At 40.4% G+C, this 14,333-nt stretch overlaps 1 protein-coding gene across 1 annotated transcript in view; it reads left to right on the top strand.

The window, feature by feature from the left end:
- The first annotated feature begins 597 nt into the window (after positions 1-597).
- Positions 598-14,333, top strand: part of tango6 (transport and golgi organization 6 homolog (Drosophila)) — a 47,701-nt gene continuing 33,965 nt past the window's right edge. Inside the window, exons 1-8 of the mRNA XM_075470766.1 lie at positions 598-761; positions 1,886-2,517; positions 2,967-3,083; positions 4,728-4,887; positions 7,210-7,316; positions 8,183-8,348; positions 9,057-9,124; positions 13,985-14,097. Coding sequence (XP_075326881.1) covers positions 710-761; positions 1,886-2,517; positions 2,967-3,083; positions 4,728-4,887; positions 7,210-7,316; positions 8,183-8,348; positions 9,057-9,124; positions 13,985-14,097 — 1,415 coding nt within the window. The 5' untranslated portion in view covers positions 598-709. The remainder of the gene's footprint in view (positions 762-1,885; positions 2,518-2,966; positions 3,084-4,727; positions 4,888-7,209; positions 7,317-8,182; positions 8,349-9,056; positions 9,125-13,984; positions 14,098-14,333) is intronic.

Raw genomic sequence — 14,333 nt, 5'->3', positions numbered from 1 at the left:
CACTTGGCCTGGTTTGTTTGGTAAAGTCCAGCTTCTAAAGACAAATGACAAAGATGCTAAACTTTACCAATTGACTGAAAAGATGGAAGTTTTTCAAAATTCCAAGGGGATCACAGCCCCATTGCCAAGATGAGCTTCAGTGGCTGGAACTGATTAATAATAACTTGGCCCTCTCCGTTTATATCAAATCTATCATTCATTGCTTCTGAATTTCATAATATTATATATGGTGACCTCACAAAATCTTCAAGTAAACGCATACATTGAGATCCTAACAATCTTGGTGACAATGTCTGATTTGAGGACCGGCTGCATGGCATAAAAAAAACTCGGATTTTACGCCGTTGCAGAGATCAATCACCCACCTTGATCACATTGTTGATATATAACAGGGTTTTTTTGTACCAACGTAATATCTATTCCATATTTATTTTTTTAAGCTTAATACTTACATCTCAGCAATGTCACAGTTTTTACTTCTCTTCATCATTCATGATTTTGCTCTATGAAACTCCATTTTCAGCGGTACAAAGAATGCAGCGTAGCGTCAGCCAATCCCGTCATCTCTAGGAGGCTGCGTGCTGACGTAAATTGAGAGCGTCAGTTTGAGTTGTTTTTAGCTTAGCGTGTAGCAGTTTAGCTAGCGTTTATGAGAAAAGAGAGGATTTCAGTATTTTTCAGGCTGCTGATATGAAGTTTACGGTCTAAGATGACTTCCGCGATCCTTTCGGCGATAAATATTCTCACCAGACCTGTTGGCGGTAAGTGGAAGTGCGACAGACCGAAGATAAGAAGCTAACTGAGTCTTGAAGGGGAATCACATGTGTGCTTTATGGGGCATTTTGCCCGAGCTGGTTGTGTATTCCGTGAGGAAAAACCTGACTCTTTCAAATAGTATCATATATTTGCACTTATCTAGACTATTGCTTGTTTTTAAATTCATTTAAATTATTTTATTTGTTTCTCTTTATATTCTTTTTTGTATTTTTAATGCTTCTTACACTCCCTGCTGCAATGCTTTTATTTTATGTGAAGCACTTTGAATTGTTTGTACTGTACATGAAATGTGCTATACAAATAAATTTGATTTGATATCAAACACAGTTCCTACATAACCTGTTTTGCAGGAATTGTTTAAAGAGAAACCTGTTGAAATCAGTTCTTATTCTGAACTTTATAAACCCGGATTTCAGTTGAGATTTCTTTAGGTTGTAGACCTGAAATCCAGAAACATTTGACGTTTATTAACAAGTTAAATAATTTTGATGACACATAACATGAAATATACTGACTCCATACTGTCTGCAATTAAAAGTAAATTATATAAATGTAAATATTAGTATCACTGAGTTTTGGGGTGTTTCTACACTATCCCAACATTTTCTCATTTGGACTTGTAATATATATATATATATATATATATATATATCCAGCAGAATTCTCCCACGGACTTTGAGATGCTGTATAATTACAGTATAATAATAATAATAATAAATTTATATAGCACCTTTCATACACAAAATGTAGCTCAAAGTGCTTTACAAATAAGATCAATATACAAAGTAAATAAAGTAAAATAACTACAAGAATAACAAAATAGAGTACAATAGAACATGTTACAATAGAAAATATATCTATTTTCTCCTCATAGAGTGAGGAGGAAATAGATATAAATTAAAGATAAAGTAAAATGAATTTACCAATAAAATAGAGAAACAATAAATGTAATATATAAATAGTAATAATAATAGAATTTATAAAACTAGTAGAAGGCGAGGGTGTATAGATGTGTTTTTAGCTGCTTTTTAAAGTTTGTAATATCTGTTGACTGTCGACAGTATAATGTGTGTACACCTCCGTCAGTGTGATATTCTGTGTGTTGCAGAGGCGTCTGCGCAGTCCTCGCATCAGGAGGCCCTGCAGGCTGCTCTGGGGGCCAACAGGGCGCTTCTCCTGGAGCAGCTTCAGAGCGGTGACGGCTTTGAGTCGGTGAGGAGGCTGAGGGAGGAGGTGTTGGTAGCAGCAGACTGGTTCTGCAGTGAGACGGGAGACGACACGTGGAGCTTTGTTCAGGAGTGTCTCCTGCTGCTCCTCAGCCTGAAGCGACACCTGACGGATGAGCTGAGGGCCTTTCAGCAGGCCCCGCCTCCCTCTGCGGCCAAACATCGCACCCCTGAGATGGCTCCGTCTTTACCGCCCGACGTCCTGAGCGTCTCCCAGCAGAAAGCGCTCGGAGCTGCTCTGCAGTTTGTGGTTTCTCTGGGGCTCTGCCCCTACCTGGCCCCAGGAGTGGGCGTGCCGCTGGGCAGAAGGTCTGCGTTTGGAGCTGTGGTGGAAAAACTCATCTGCAGGGAGGCCCCGCCCACAGCGGGCCGCCGCCTTCTTACCACCACCAAAGTCTTGCTGCAGCTGGCCGAGCTGTCGGCTCCGGCCACGCTGGTGTTCACGCAGCACCTGGGAGACCTGATGGCGGCTCTGTGCCAGCTGGGTTACCAGCCGCACAGAGAAGATGACCGGGTGATTACAGCTTCAGCACTCGCAAAAGTCAGGATTCTGATGAAAACACAAGGTCACAAGATTGTAAAAATTGTCCGTTATGTGATTTTTAAGTCTCGATTTAATCCAAGATTTCTTTCTCATGAGAGATTTGAAACTTTTATAGTTTATATAGGGCCGATACATATTACCGACCTTGCTCTACCCTTTCCTTTTGAAGGCATAGGGTGAGGGTGACACTTTTTTAGGTGTAATGGTCATCTAGCCCTTAAACTGGGCTTGGGGACCATTTGGGTGACCGCATGAGTCATGACTTATTATGTGTGATTATGTGTTTTTTCACAGTTATTAAGTTGTAATCAGAGTACTTGTTGTAAAAAGGCCAAACAGCATTTTATTCTTCAGATGCATGAAGTCAATAGTCCTAAAAGTCACGTGTTCTCATTTCTCTTGTTTCTTATTTGATGAAGCCGCTCAGTGCTGACGAGTGTCGAACGTGTAAGGAGGCCCTCAGGAACCTCCTGAACAAAGTCTACCAGCCGATCGTCATCAAGGAGCTGCTGATCCTCCAAGGTGGACCCAAACAGGTGCTGCTTTTTGGATTAATACTTAGGCTGTGTTCAAAACTGCATACTACATACTACATACTACATACTGCATACTGCATACTACATACTGCATACTACATACTACATACTGCATACTACATACTACATACTCATCGATCAGACAGTATGCAGAGCGTTTACCCACAATGCATTTCGCTCCTGTCCGAGCCAAAATCAGCCGGCCTGAAGCTAATTTCTCTTAAGCTCTAAACTCTGTAAACTTTAGCAACATTTGAAACATTTTCAGGTGAGAAAGTAGTCGTTTAGATCCCCAATGTGTTGAAAACCTGACAAAATACCGGCTGTTTACCATTTTGTTCCCACGATTTCGGCGCTACTAAAGCTAGCCGCAGTGAGCAACGCACTTCCGGTTATTTTCACAAAATAAAATACCCGTTGCCTTTTATCATAGGGAAAGCCATTACCATACAATTGGTGCTTTTGTTTTGAAAACAGGAAGTGAACCTACCCTCGTTGTAGCTAGCTTGAAACTGCCGTTTTGACAGGAAATGACGATCGGCGACGTCACGTTACGTTGCATCTTGGGTAGTTTGAGTATGAGTAGTAACCTCATGATGCATACTCAACATTTCGGAGAATCTAGTATGCATCCGGGAACTTATAAAAAGTTAAAGTTAGTAGGAGTAGTGGGAGAAGTATGCGGTTTCGAACACAGCCTATATGTCACGTCACCGCTGCTCCTCAGTTTAATGTCCCAGATAAAAAAAAAAACCATCTGCTTTTTATTTCTCACTGAGAGATGCCTGGATGTGATGCATTTTATCTCAAAAAGTAGATTTTATGTTTTAGTTTGAGCTCATTGTCATCAGAGGGAAACAGAAGCATTAAATTTTTGCCTCATTGTCGGCGTTGTAGTAGCGCAACAAATGCGTTTAAAATAAAATTAAAACACCATGAGATGATACTCAGGAAAATTATGACGATCAAAGCAAAAACCAATAAAAGAAGCTCGACGTAGAACAAAGAGTGTCTGTGGATTAGGAAAGAAAATAGGTTGGAACAGACTCGGAGCTTTAATAGCTCTGCCTTTCATTGTCAGTGCTCATTATTTGTCTCCTTTTTCCTCTTGAGATCTTAGAAAGTTGATTTTTATTTTGGGTTAGGGTTACTGGATGAATTACTGGACTTTACTGCCTCATCTGACACTTCCTTCACTATTTTCCTCACACTCTGTCCACTTACACCCAGCTCCCTCAACAATGAGACAACAGACTTTGCAACAAATCCTCTACATCCTACTTCCACTGGACAGATTCTAACCTTCCATCCTCGCTGCTCTGCTTCTGCCCCCAACTCCACATACCTAAGCTTTTTCCTTTTATATGCTACTAATTCCTCCCAAGGAACAGTCAGCTCTATGAAACAGACTCTCATTCTGCTCTTAGACCACAAGACTATATCAGGCCTGGTTTGAGGATAAACTCGGTGATGAATTCATGAATAAACTCTAACCCTGAAATTGCATCTTAAATGTTCCAACGGATCTGTTTTTCATCTGTTGCCTGAAAGACGTTTTTTTTCTGCTCTGAACTTTTAAAAAGTTTCAGAATTCCTTTGGATGTTGATTGTTTTCCCTTTGCTGTGACTGCCGTCCTTCCTCAGTCTGGTTCTGCGGGGACCTCCAGTGGACCTGGCAGCAGGGCAGGTCTGGGATCGGCGCCGGCCTGGCTGCGGCGGCTCTGCGGCCAGCTGCTGTCTGAGCGTCTGATGCGGCCTCGCGGTGTGCAGGCGGTGGTCAGAGCCGTCCTGGAGGGAGGAACAGGTGAGGAGGAGGGGCGACACAAGTTAAACATGCAGCTGCAGGTTTTTTTCTGACATACTGTATTTGGACAGGCATGCAAACTTGCTACCTTTCGGCGAAATTCGCCGTTTTGAAATCAAAATGGGTCATTCTTCTGAATCGCGTAGATCCGAGGAGAAAAAAAAAATGGGGGGGGGGGGGGTGAGCATGTCAACTAGCGAGTGGAACTGTGAACCTCAAAACTACACTAGACCTATGTGACAACAAATGACTGACAAGAGTGGCGTGTGAGAGAAGCACTATCACCAATCAGAAGTGAGGAGGGCGAACATTTTGCCCATTTGAGGAGGTCGTTTCATTCGTCGTGAGTTTATCAATGCAGAGTCCGGAGAGCTCTGCCACAGGTCGTATTTGAGAGTGCGACCCCCATCCCCTCGCTGTTCGCCCACACCCCCGTTGATGATGACAGCCTACAGGTGCACTCGTGTTCATCCAGTATGATGCACCATCAATCGAAGTTAAAGCGGGCACAGTGTAGGATTACGTAGTGCTCGTGGCATGCATGTCTCAAAACTTACACTGTCATGAAAAAATGCCGTTTAACTAAGCTTGCCGCGAGAATGTTTTTTATGTTAGAGTGCCAGCTGTCGATACAAATTTGTCTCTGGCGGTACGTCAAGTGAATTGCTGATATAAGTTTTTCCCGTGGAGCTCGTTTGGCTCGGCATGCCAAACGTTCACTTTCGTGGTTTAATGACAGCGGACCGCGAAAGTGGTCGGGAGAGTCATCGTTCAGGCTATTACTAAGCATAGGCTGTCTTGGGGCAGTAATTAATTAAACGTTTAATCCTACATACTTGTAGTATCCCTTTAAGGACCATGGGACTAACTTTTTCGTTAAATTTAATGTAATTAAATGTATGATACTACAGTTAAATGCTTTTGAAGACCTGTGATGTTATACATCAAACACATAATAGTACAGTAAATGCAATTGATAGGCCTACTGTACCTATAAATTCATCTTTTATGCTGCACAGCTGTTCTCTACTTAATGCAAATGGGACATACTGTATATTTTATAATATATATTTTGTATAATTTACAACTTAATGCGTCTCATGTTTCCGCTTTTCCGCGCGTGCCGTGTGTCCGTGTACCCTTGTCACCTTTTTCACCCCTGACCAGTTTGCATGCCTGTTGGAGAAGAAAACACACACGAAAATAATCACATTTCTTTATTTTTTATAAATTCATCTTTTCTGCTTTTAAATTGTGTGATGTCATTGTACCAAGATCTAAACGGCTGTCAACAGGATGTTTGGTTACGGATTTTACAAGATCTTAAAAGTATTACAAATAGATAGGGCTGGGCGAGTTAACTCGATAATAACGAGTTAACTCGTTGATTATTTAACGCCGATAAATATTTTATCACGCATTAACGCAGGTTTTATTATTTATTTTATTGTAAAAGTCTGTTGCTCACAGGCTTTTATTTTGTAAAAGTCTGTTGCTCACAGGCTTTTATTTTGTAAAAGTCTGTAGCTCACAGACTTTTATTTTGTAAAAGTCTGTTGCTCACAGGCTTTTATTTTGTAAAAGTCTGCTGCTGTCTGCTGTGGAACAGGAAAAGAAAGTAATCGGCGGATCCACCAAACATGGAGAAGGGTACGGAACTTTTACTCGGCCATTTTCATGTTAAAGTTCTTCCAGACGGCGGAGTCGACAGAACCAAAGTCATCTGTAAACTCTGCCAAGTTGAATTGTCTTCTCAGCGTAGTAGTTCCAGTCTAAAATATCACTTAAAGGCAAAACACACAACTGATAGCAGCAAGTCATTCAAGGAAACAGACAGTGGAGCGAGGCTTCTACATAAAAACTACAGAAAGATGCTGATGTTAAAAGTGTGTTTGCACAACAAATGTTATGGCACTTTCATTCATATGGCAGCACATTTAAAATAAAGCTAAATGCTAAAGGCTATACGCTACTTTTGGATTCATTTTTGGATTCTGCGTACAAATGAGATTAATCGTGATTAATTAGATTAAACATTTTAATCGTTGCCCAGCCCTACAAATAGATAATTCCACACAAAGTTGTGGTCCCAGAACCTGCAGCTGCTGGTGTCATAGTGCTGCATCTACAGGCAGAAAGTGTTCCTCGCATGGGAGTCCTGTCAGGAAAAAGCCAAAAGAACGAAAACAAAACTAAAGTCTGATCGGTGAAGACGCAGAAAGTGTTTGAACAACTCTCAAAGAGTTGTTTAGATGGGTAACAGCAGACCTGTTTGGTGCTGGTTCTTTTGGGACTCGGATCGGTTCTGTTTGTTTCCTGCAGGAGGCGAGTCGGACTGGAGAAAATGCGACGCGGTGGCCAGGATCCTGGCGGCCTGCCCCCAGCAATCCACATCAGCCGACGGCTACTTCAGACTCGTCTGCCCTCAGGTCAGCTTCCCGCACTCTTTGCTGTTCTACTACCTGTAACGTGACTCTGAATTCCACCAGCCTGCCGCCATTTTTTGATGAGGCTTAGGTTGTATCTTTAATCATTATTATTCACATTCAGATTTAGTTTAAATATTATATAGATGGTATTAAAAGAACAGTTATTTCCAAACCTGATTCGATTTATTCTTGTATGTGGTGTTACATGTTTAGACCACAAGGGGGCGTCTCTTTGTTTACATGTCAGTTGAGAATGGGTCAAGGTTCGAATGGAAGAAGAACAAAATGTTCAGTTAGGAAAACAAACGTTTATATCTTGAGTTGAAATTTTGTCGTTGTTTTATTGTCCTGTGATAGTCTTTTTTTTGTATCAGTAAAAATCAGAAAAGACAACGAGAAGTACGGCTTCGTTTATACGAGAAGCTGCAGCTAAGTTCCCACACCTTGGGTTGAATACAGCAGGTGATCCTCCAGAACATGAACAAATTCATACTCCTCTACTGAGTCTTCTCTTGAGTATGCCATCGCTGGAGGTTTTAGGACAGTTTCAGTGGAATTGGAAGGGGTTAAACAAAGCTACAATGAACAAAGCTTAGTTTAACATAAAGCCTTATGGACACTTTTTTTGTTCCGAAAAGTCATGAATCCAGAAGGTTTAAACAGACTTATGAACCCACAGTGTGAGTTATACAAAGTTAAACAGACACAGGACCTTTTATCTTTGTGATGATTCAACCTGAAACCAATTCAGAACCCAAAACAACTCTATTATAATATAATATAGATGGACAACACAATCACCAACATTGTTGCAAGAAAAGTGAAAAATTAATTGTGGTAAAACTTTGGCACGTTTTTTTCTTTAGATCTTCGAACTGCTGCACTTCAAAGACAAGATGACAGCCCTGCAGTTCCAGCGTGTGGCCACCAGGGCGGCGCTGTCTATGGTTCAGGAGAGGCCCAGCTTCGCTCAGCAGTACCTGCTCAGCCCACTGCTGGCGCCGCTGCACCGTTGCACCGCCGCCGCCGCCGGTCAGTAACAGCAGCACGGCCGTCACCATCTCCTCATGTTACATGTTTAACTTTGAGAACAGCTGCTGTTTATCTGCCTGCCATCAGCATTAATCAATAATCATCATCCAAATTAGTCCAATTCATACAGAGCCAATTTAAAACAGTAGCCAAGCAGACTGCACTGAAGCTTCTCCCTGATCCAATCTCCCGTCCTGAGCTGCACGAGGCTACTGTGGAGAGAAAAAACTCCCTTTGAACAGGAAGGAACCTCCATCAGAACCAGAACCAGGAACCATCTGCCTGGCCCAGCTGGGGGCTGAGAGGACAGGAAAGAGGGGACAACAAGCAGCGTAACACCAGGCCAGAGACACCTGCTGAGAGAGAGAAACAAGTTAATGACAACAATGATGTCACATGTACATGGAGAGGTGCATCATGGGAGCTGCCCCAACAGTCAGGGCCTACAGCAGCTTAATTATGGGATGTTCCAGGGTCCCCTGAGCCATCTCTAACTATAAGCTTTATCAGGAAGGAAAGTTTTAGGCCTTATCTTAAAGGTAGAGAGCGACCTGATAACCGAAGGCTCTGCCTCCCAAACTGGCAGTTGGTTCCTCAGAGAGGGGCCTGATAACTGAAGGCTCTGCCTCCCTCTCAGGCTGTTTGTTTGTTCTACTTCTCTTTAATCTGCAGCTGGATGATAATTTGGCTCGTGTGCTCGTTTCTCAGGAGACGGTGATTCTCAGGTTGCTGTTGAGGAGTCGGAGCTGACGCGCTGCGTGGAGGACGTTTACAAGGTGAGCACGCAGAAGCTGTGAAGGTTCAGATTATCGGCTAAATTACAATCAGACTGAGTTATTAAGTGCATGTAGACACCTTAATCTGACTAAGAATCGGATGGGATTCAGACCCCGAGATAACTGGGTTGAAAGTCACTCTAAACCTGCTTGTAGACGCTGAAGCACGTGGTGAATCAGGCCGGCTTTACACGACAACGCTCCCGGGTGAAACCGACAAAATATTTTATCAGATGTGCCTTTCGTTTAGACGGCAACAGCGTTTTTCAATTCAAAGTTTTCAAAAAAAAATGAACCCACCCTCCAGAGTGGAAATCTTAAAGACGCTCCACCGCCGCGTTCCCGTCGAAAGGGTTGAAAACGCAAATGTGTGCTCTGAGCTGCTCACGCTGGGTATCCTCGCATACGTGTTGACGTCATAACCATGTGCAGTACAGCCAAACAATAACAAACATGTCGGATTATTTCCATCAGTCAGACATTCAAGTTGTCTTAGCTGCCTTGATAGCTATTTGCTTCTTCGCCATGTTTTGGTTTTCGACTGTGGGCTATTTCCTATTTCGCACTACTACGGAGAGAAGTAGAAGGAAGTTTCAACGCATGCGCGCGCTCTTGGTGTTGTTGTATGGCAGTGCTTCACAGTACCACCTAGCCACCTGGCATGCAAACTACATCAAATTTCACACACTTTTGCGTCACCGTGTGCATGCAGATTTTCACCCAAAGACGCTCGTCTAAACGCGAAATAAAAAGTGGGAACGCAACGCCACTTTTTGCGGATTGTGTTCAGAGCGTTGTTGTGTAAAGCTAGCCTCAGACTTTGCGTTCTGCGTATGCTCCAGATGTTTTCTCGGGGTCGTGACCCGGAAGTCAAAGGAGACGATATTACTGTTGTAAATCTCGACTCAGAATCCTTCAGTTGTAAACGTTTAGGACTGATCATTTTTGTGACGTTTTGCTGGTTGGTTTTACCTTAACTTACCGTAATAAGGCAGTTTACATTCACTTTCATTTCCATTGAAACTTTTTATGATTCTTCTGCATATGCAGTTTGTTGCTGCCATCAGGACACTCTTGCAAAAAGAGATCTTTAATTTCAATGAGAGGCTTCCTGGTTCATTTCTTTTTAAACAAAACAGCCAAAAGAACAACTTCCAGGAGAGGTAAGGCCCGGCTGAATGTAGCTGTACAGCGATGGTGCCCGTGTGTGGAAAAAAAACAGCAAACACTCCGTACAGATTCAATTTAGAAGCGTTGTTTTCATGGAAGGGAAAAGACTACATCCCATAATAAGCTCTATGAAACGGAGACATTCTATCATCATTATGCCTGCAGGTCAGCTCAGCTCGCCATCTTCAATCAGAACAATTCACCTGGAATATTAATGTGCATTCTGAACTAAAAACAGGAAGACAGGATAACAGTTTATTCAGATTAATTAATTAATTATTTGGCCTTTTTTTGGTACAGTAAATTTGCATATGTCTCTTAAATTGTACTTTGTTTCTTGAGATGAGAAAAACCTTTGTATGCTGACTGGGAGTAACTTTGATTTAGCTCGATAAATTATTTGCATTATTTTGTAATATAACAGATCATTGAATTTCATAACGTGTGATTTCATAAATAGGGGGGGAGTGTGTGCGCAGTAAGCAACCTTATTAATAATCCGTACGGCTCGTTTCTGTAGGAGAACTATGGCGTTAACAGTTGTTTTATATGTGGAGCCCCAGACTTCCACACAGTATGATGTGTAAGGAAGTATAAATGAGCAATAAATAATATGTAAGGCCATATAATTTAATATGTGTCTTGATTTGTACAGAATTGCTGTTGTCTTAGAAATCTTTCCTTTGATATAATTAACATGTGGTTTCCATTTATGTCTGTCACTCTTTCAATTTCAGCATCACACATTTTTAATTTCATGTCCTTGTCAAATTCTTTTCGATATCCAAAGACCATAAATTTAGTTTTTTTTTTATATTAAGTGACAATTCTAATTAGGAATTCTAGCTCTCTTTCTATAGAAGACAAAAGTTCCTGTAAATTGTTGCCAGAACGGTACATGTTTGTATCATCTGCAAAAATAATTAAATTCAACAGATCTGTAACATTACAAATATCATTAATATAAAGCAAAAACAGTTTGCTTTATATTAATTTTTTAATATAAATAAAAAGGTTCACTTTATAAATATTACTGATTATCTGAGCAAAGGTAGAACACACTGTGTAAAAGTGGATATAAAATGTCAGGCAAACAAAAGGAAGCTATATTTTTGTTTACTTGTTTGTGTGTTTTTTAATTATTCATGGGATAGTGAAAATTGTGACTGTAACTTAGCAACAGTAAGTGGGCGGGGCTTACAGAACATGATGGGAATCATTGTTGTTTCACTTCATGGAAATGTGAAATGTCATCTTAATTGTTTTAAATACTGTGTATTTTAATTTATTGTGTTTTTTTTTTTGCATTTTATTTTATTTTAAATCCAAAATTTTAGAAAAGCTCTTTGTAAACAGACTAGATACTTTTGTTGATAAATATAATCTGCTCAGCGACCATCAATATGGCTTCAGGTCAAAAAAGGTCTACCTCGATGGTTATCATGGAATTTGTAGAAAACATATCTACAGCAATGGATAAGAAACAATGTACAGCTGGTGTGTTTTTAGATCTCAGTAAAGCCTTCGACACCATTGACCATGGGCTGCTTCTGCAGAAAATGGAAAAATATGGTGTCAGAGGAACAGCATTAGCGTGGCTGAAAAGTTAGCTGGAGGACAGACAGCAGTATGTGCAGGTGCACAATGTAAACTCTGAGAGTAAGGTCTCCACATATGGTGTTCCACAAGGCTCTGTCTTGGGGCCCAAATTATTTATTATGTACATTAATGATGTTGGTGAGACAGTGAAAGAACTCGGCTGTGTTCTATTCGCTGATGATACTAGTCTCTATTGTTCAGGTAAAGACCCACAACAGATACAAACAAGTGTAGAGAAAGGGCTAACAAAAATAAAGTCATGGTTTGATAGCAAACTTTCACTTAATTTGAACAAAACAAAATATATTATCTTTGGTAACTGGAAAGTTCAGAATCAAATTGAAATTAAAATAAACAATTTAGAACTTGAAAGAGTGACTGATTACAAATTTCTGGGTATTTATATTGATGAAAAATTAAATTGGAAAAAACTAATTAGTGTGTTTCAAACAAAATTAGCTAAAACTATAGCCATAATGAACAAGATGAAAACTTTATTAAATCTAAAATCACTTTATTTTCTTTATAACACTTTATTCCTTCCATACTTAAACTACTGTGGGGAGATATGGGGAAACACTTATAAAACAAATATAAATAATATCTACTTACTTCAAAAGAAGGCCATCCGAATTGTTACTAAAGTTAATTATATAACAACCAACAAATCCTCTTTTTATTAACCAAAACGCACTAAAATTTCCTGATCTTGTTAAATTGAACACTGCCGTAGTGATGTACAAGGCGTATAATCACATGCTCCCATCACCAGTCCAGGAGCTCTTTGAGCAGCGAGAGAGTCGGTATAAACTCAGAGGAACGGGTATATTCAAAAAGATTAAAACTAGAACGAATAAAAAAAGGTTTTGTATTTCTATACAAGGTGTTAGTGTGTGGAATAAGCTAAATGAGAACTTAAAACGTTCTAAAACAGTAGAAAATTAAAAAAAAAAGGTATAAATCATTGTTAATTTAAAATTATAAAGCTGTAGTATGATTGATGGACATTGTTTTGCTTTAAATCTTCTGTCATGTTCAGATGTTTTCTGTAAAGCTGTAAAATATCGGCTGCAGTTGTGTTTGCTCGTCTTGTTTTCTTGGAATCATATATAACGTGTGTAATAGGGCGAGGCACAATAAGTTTCTTTTTACTTCAGCCTAGACCCTTTTGGTCATTACATAATCAAAGAAATCGATTGATGTTTATATTTTGTTATATATTATAATGACCAAATAAAATTACTTTACGCTTTAAAAAAAAAAATAGAGCTCTTATTTATCTTAAAATGTCTAAAGATGGTTTAATCACTCAGCTGAATAATTTTATTCTTTGTCCCGTATCGTGGTTTTATTTGTAAAAAGTTCCTCTAATAAAGAATAAATGGCTGTCGTCACACAGTACCGAATCTTTGGGTTATTGGGTTCATGCACCACACTAAATACAAGGCTCACGCTTTCACACACACACTGTAAGAATCGCCTTTAAAGACACGGTTCACTTCGTGTCTTCTCAACATAACTATGTGATAAACTTATTTTTTTGTGCTGCAAGTTTAAAATAAAAAGGTCTTTCCAAAGTTTCAATTTAAACCCAACCTGTGTCCCGCTCTCTGTGTGTTAACATTACTAATCAGCATGTTTCAGATAAAGCTGCAGGTCAATGTAAGTGCAGTTATTTCATAAGATTAATGTTTTAACCTGTAATAAATGATACGCACACATTAGAACTTCTCCAAGGGGGTTCAGGCTGTGCTGAAGGATAAAGCTGCTCAGACTTTCAAGCTTTTTAGAGGTGTACAAACTTATATTCTGCGTTTACATTTATATCTGCATGTTTCAAGCATTCAAAGTACCTGCTTCCTTTACTCTCGACTGAAACCCACCAACCAGCTTAGCTGAGGACCCAGAAGAAGTCCCGTTGCCCTCATTCAGTCCTCCAGCATCACCACGGGGCTGAGAATCTACGCAGACATATGGAGTCATTGCTTCTACTTCTGACAAACTCCTTCCTTGAAGCCTTCGAGCCGACTCGAGGCAAACAAACTGCTGATGTGCAGCGATGTGACGCTGTTTTTGTTGTGTCCCGTTCAGATCTGGGTGGTTGGAAACAGCCCGTCAGCGACTCTCCTGGCGGCGCTGGAAGAAGTTCTCCCGGTCATCTTCACACTCTCCTGTTTCACCAAACAGAATGTCTCCCACCTCCGGTACGTGTCCTCTTCTTCACCATCTTTGGTTCTGATTTAATGTCTCAGAGAGGAAATAAAACTGCTGTTTTATAGCTCATTAACCCCTCAGACTCAACATGATCACAGCCCTGCTCTGAGATGCAGATGAACCACACTCACGCTGCAGATATGAAATATTTCGCTCACGAGTGTGTTGTTTTTGGGCAGGAAACCACCTGTGGCATCTCAGCCAGGTCGATGCACTTCCAAATGAG

This window comes from Odontesthes bonariensis, chromosome 7, assembly GCF_027942865.1.
Source record: "Odontesthes bonariensis isolate fOdoBon6 chromosome 7, fOdoBon6.hap1, whole genome shotgun sequence".
NCBI lineage: Eukaryota > Metazoa > Chordata > Actinopteri > Atheriniformes > Atherinopsidae > Odontesthes > Odontesthes bonariensis.
This window is presented reverse-complemented; position numbering and strand designations above follow the sequence as displayed.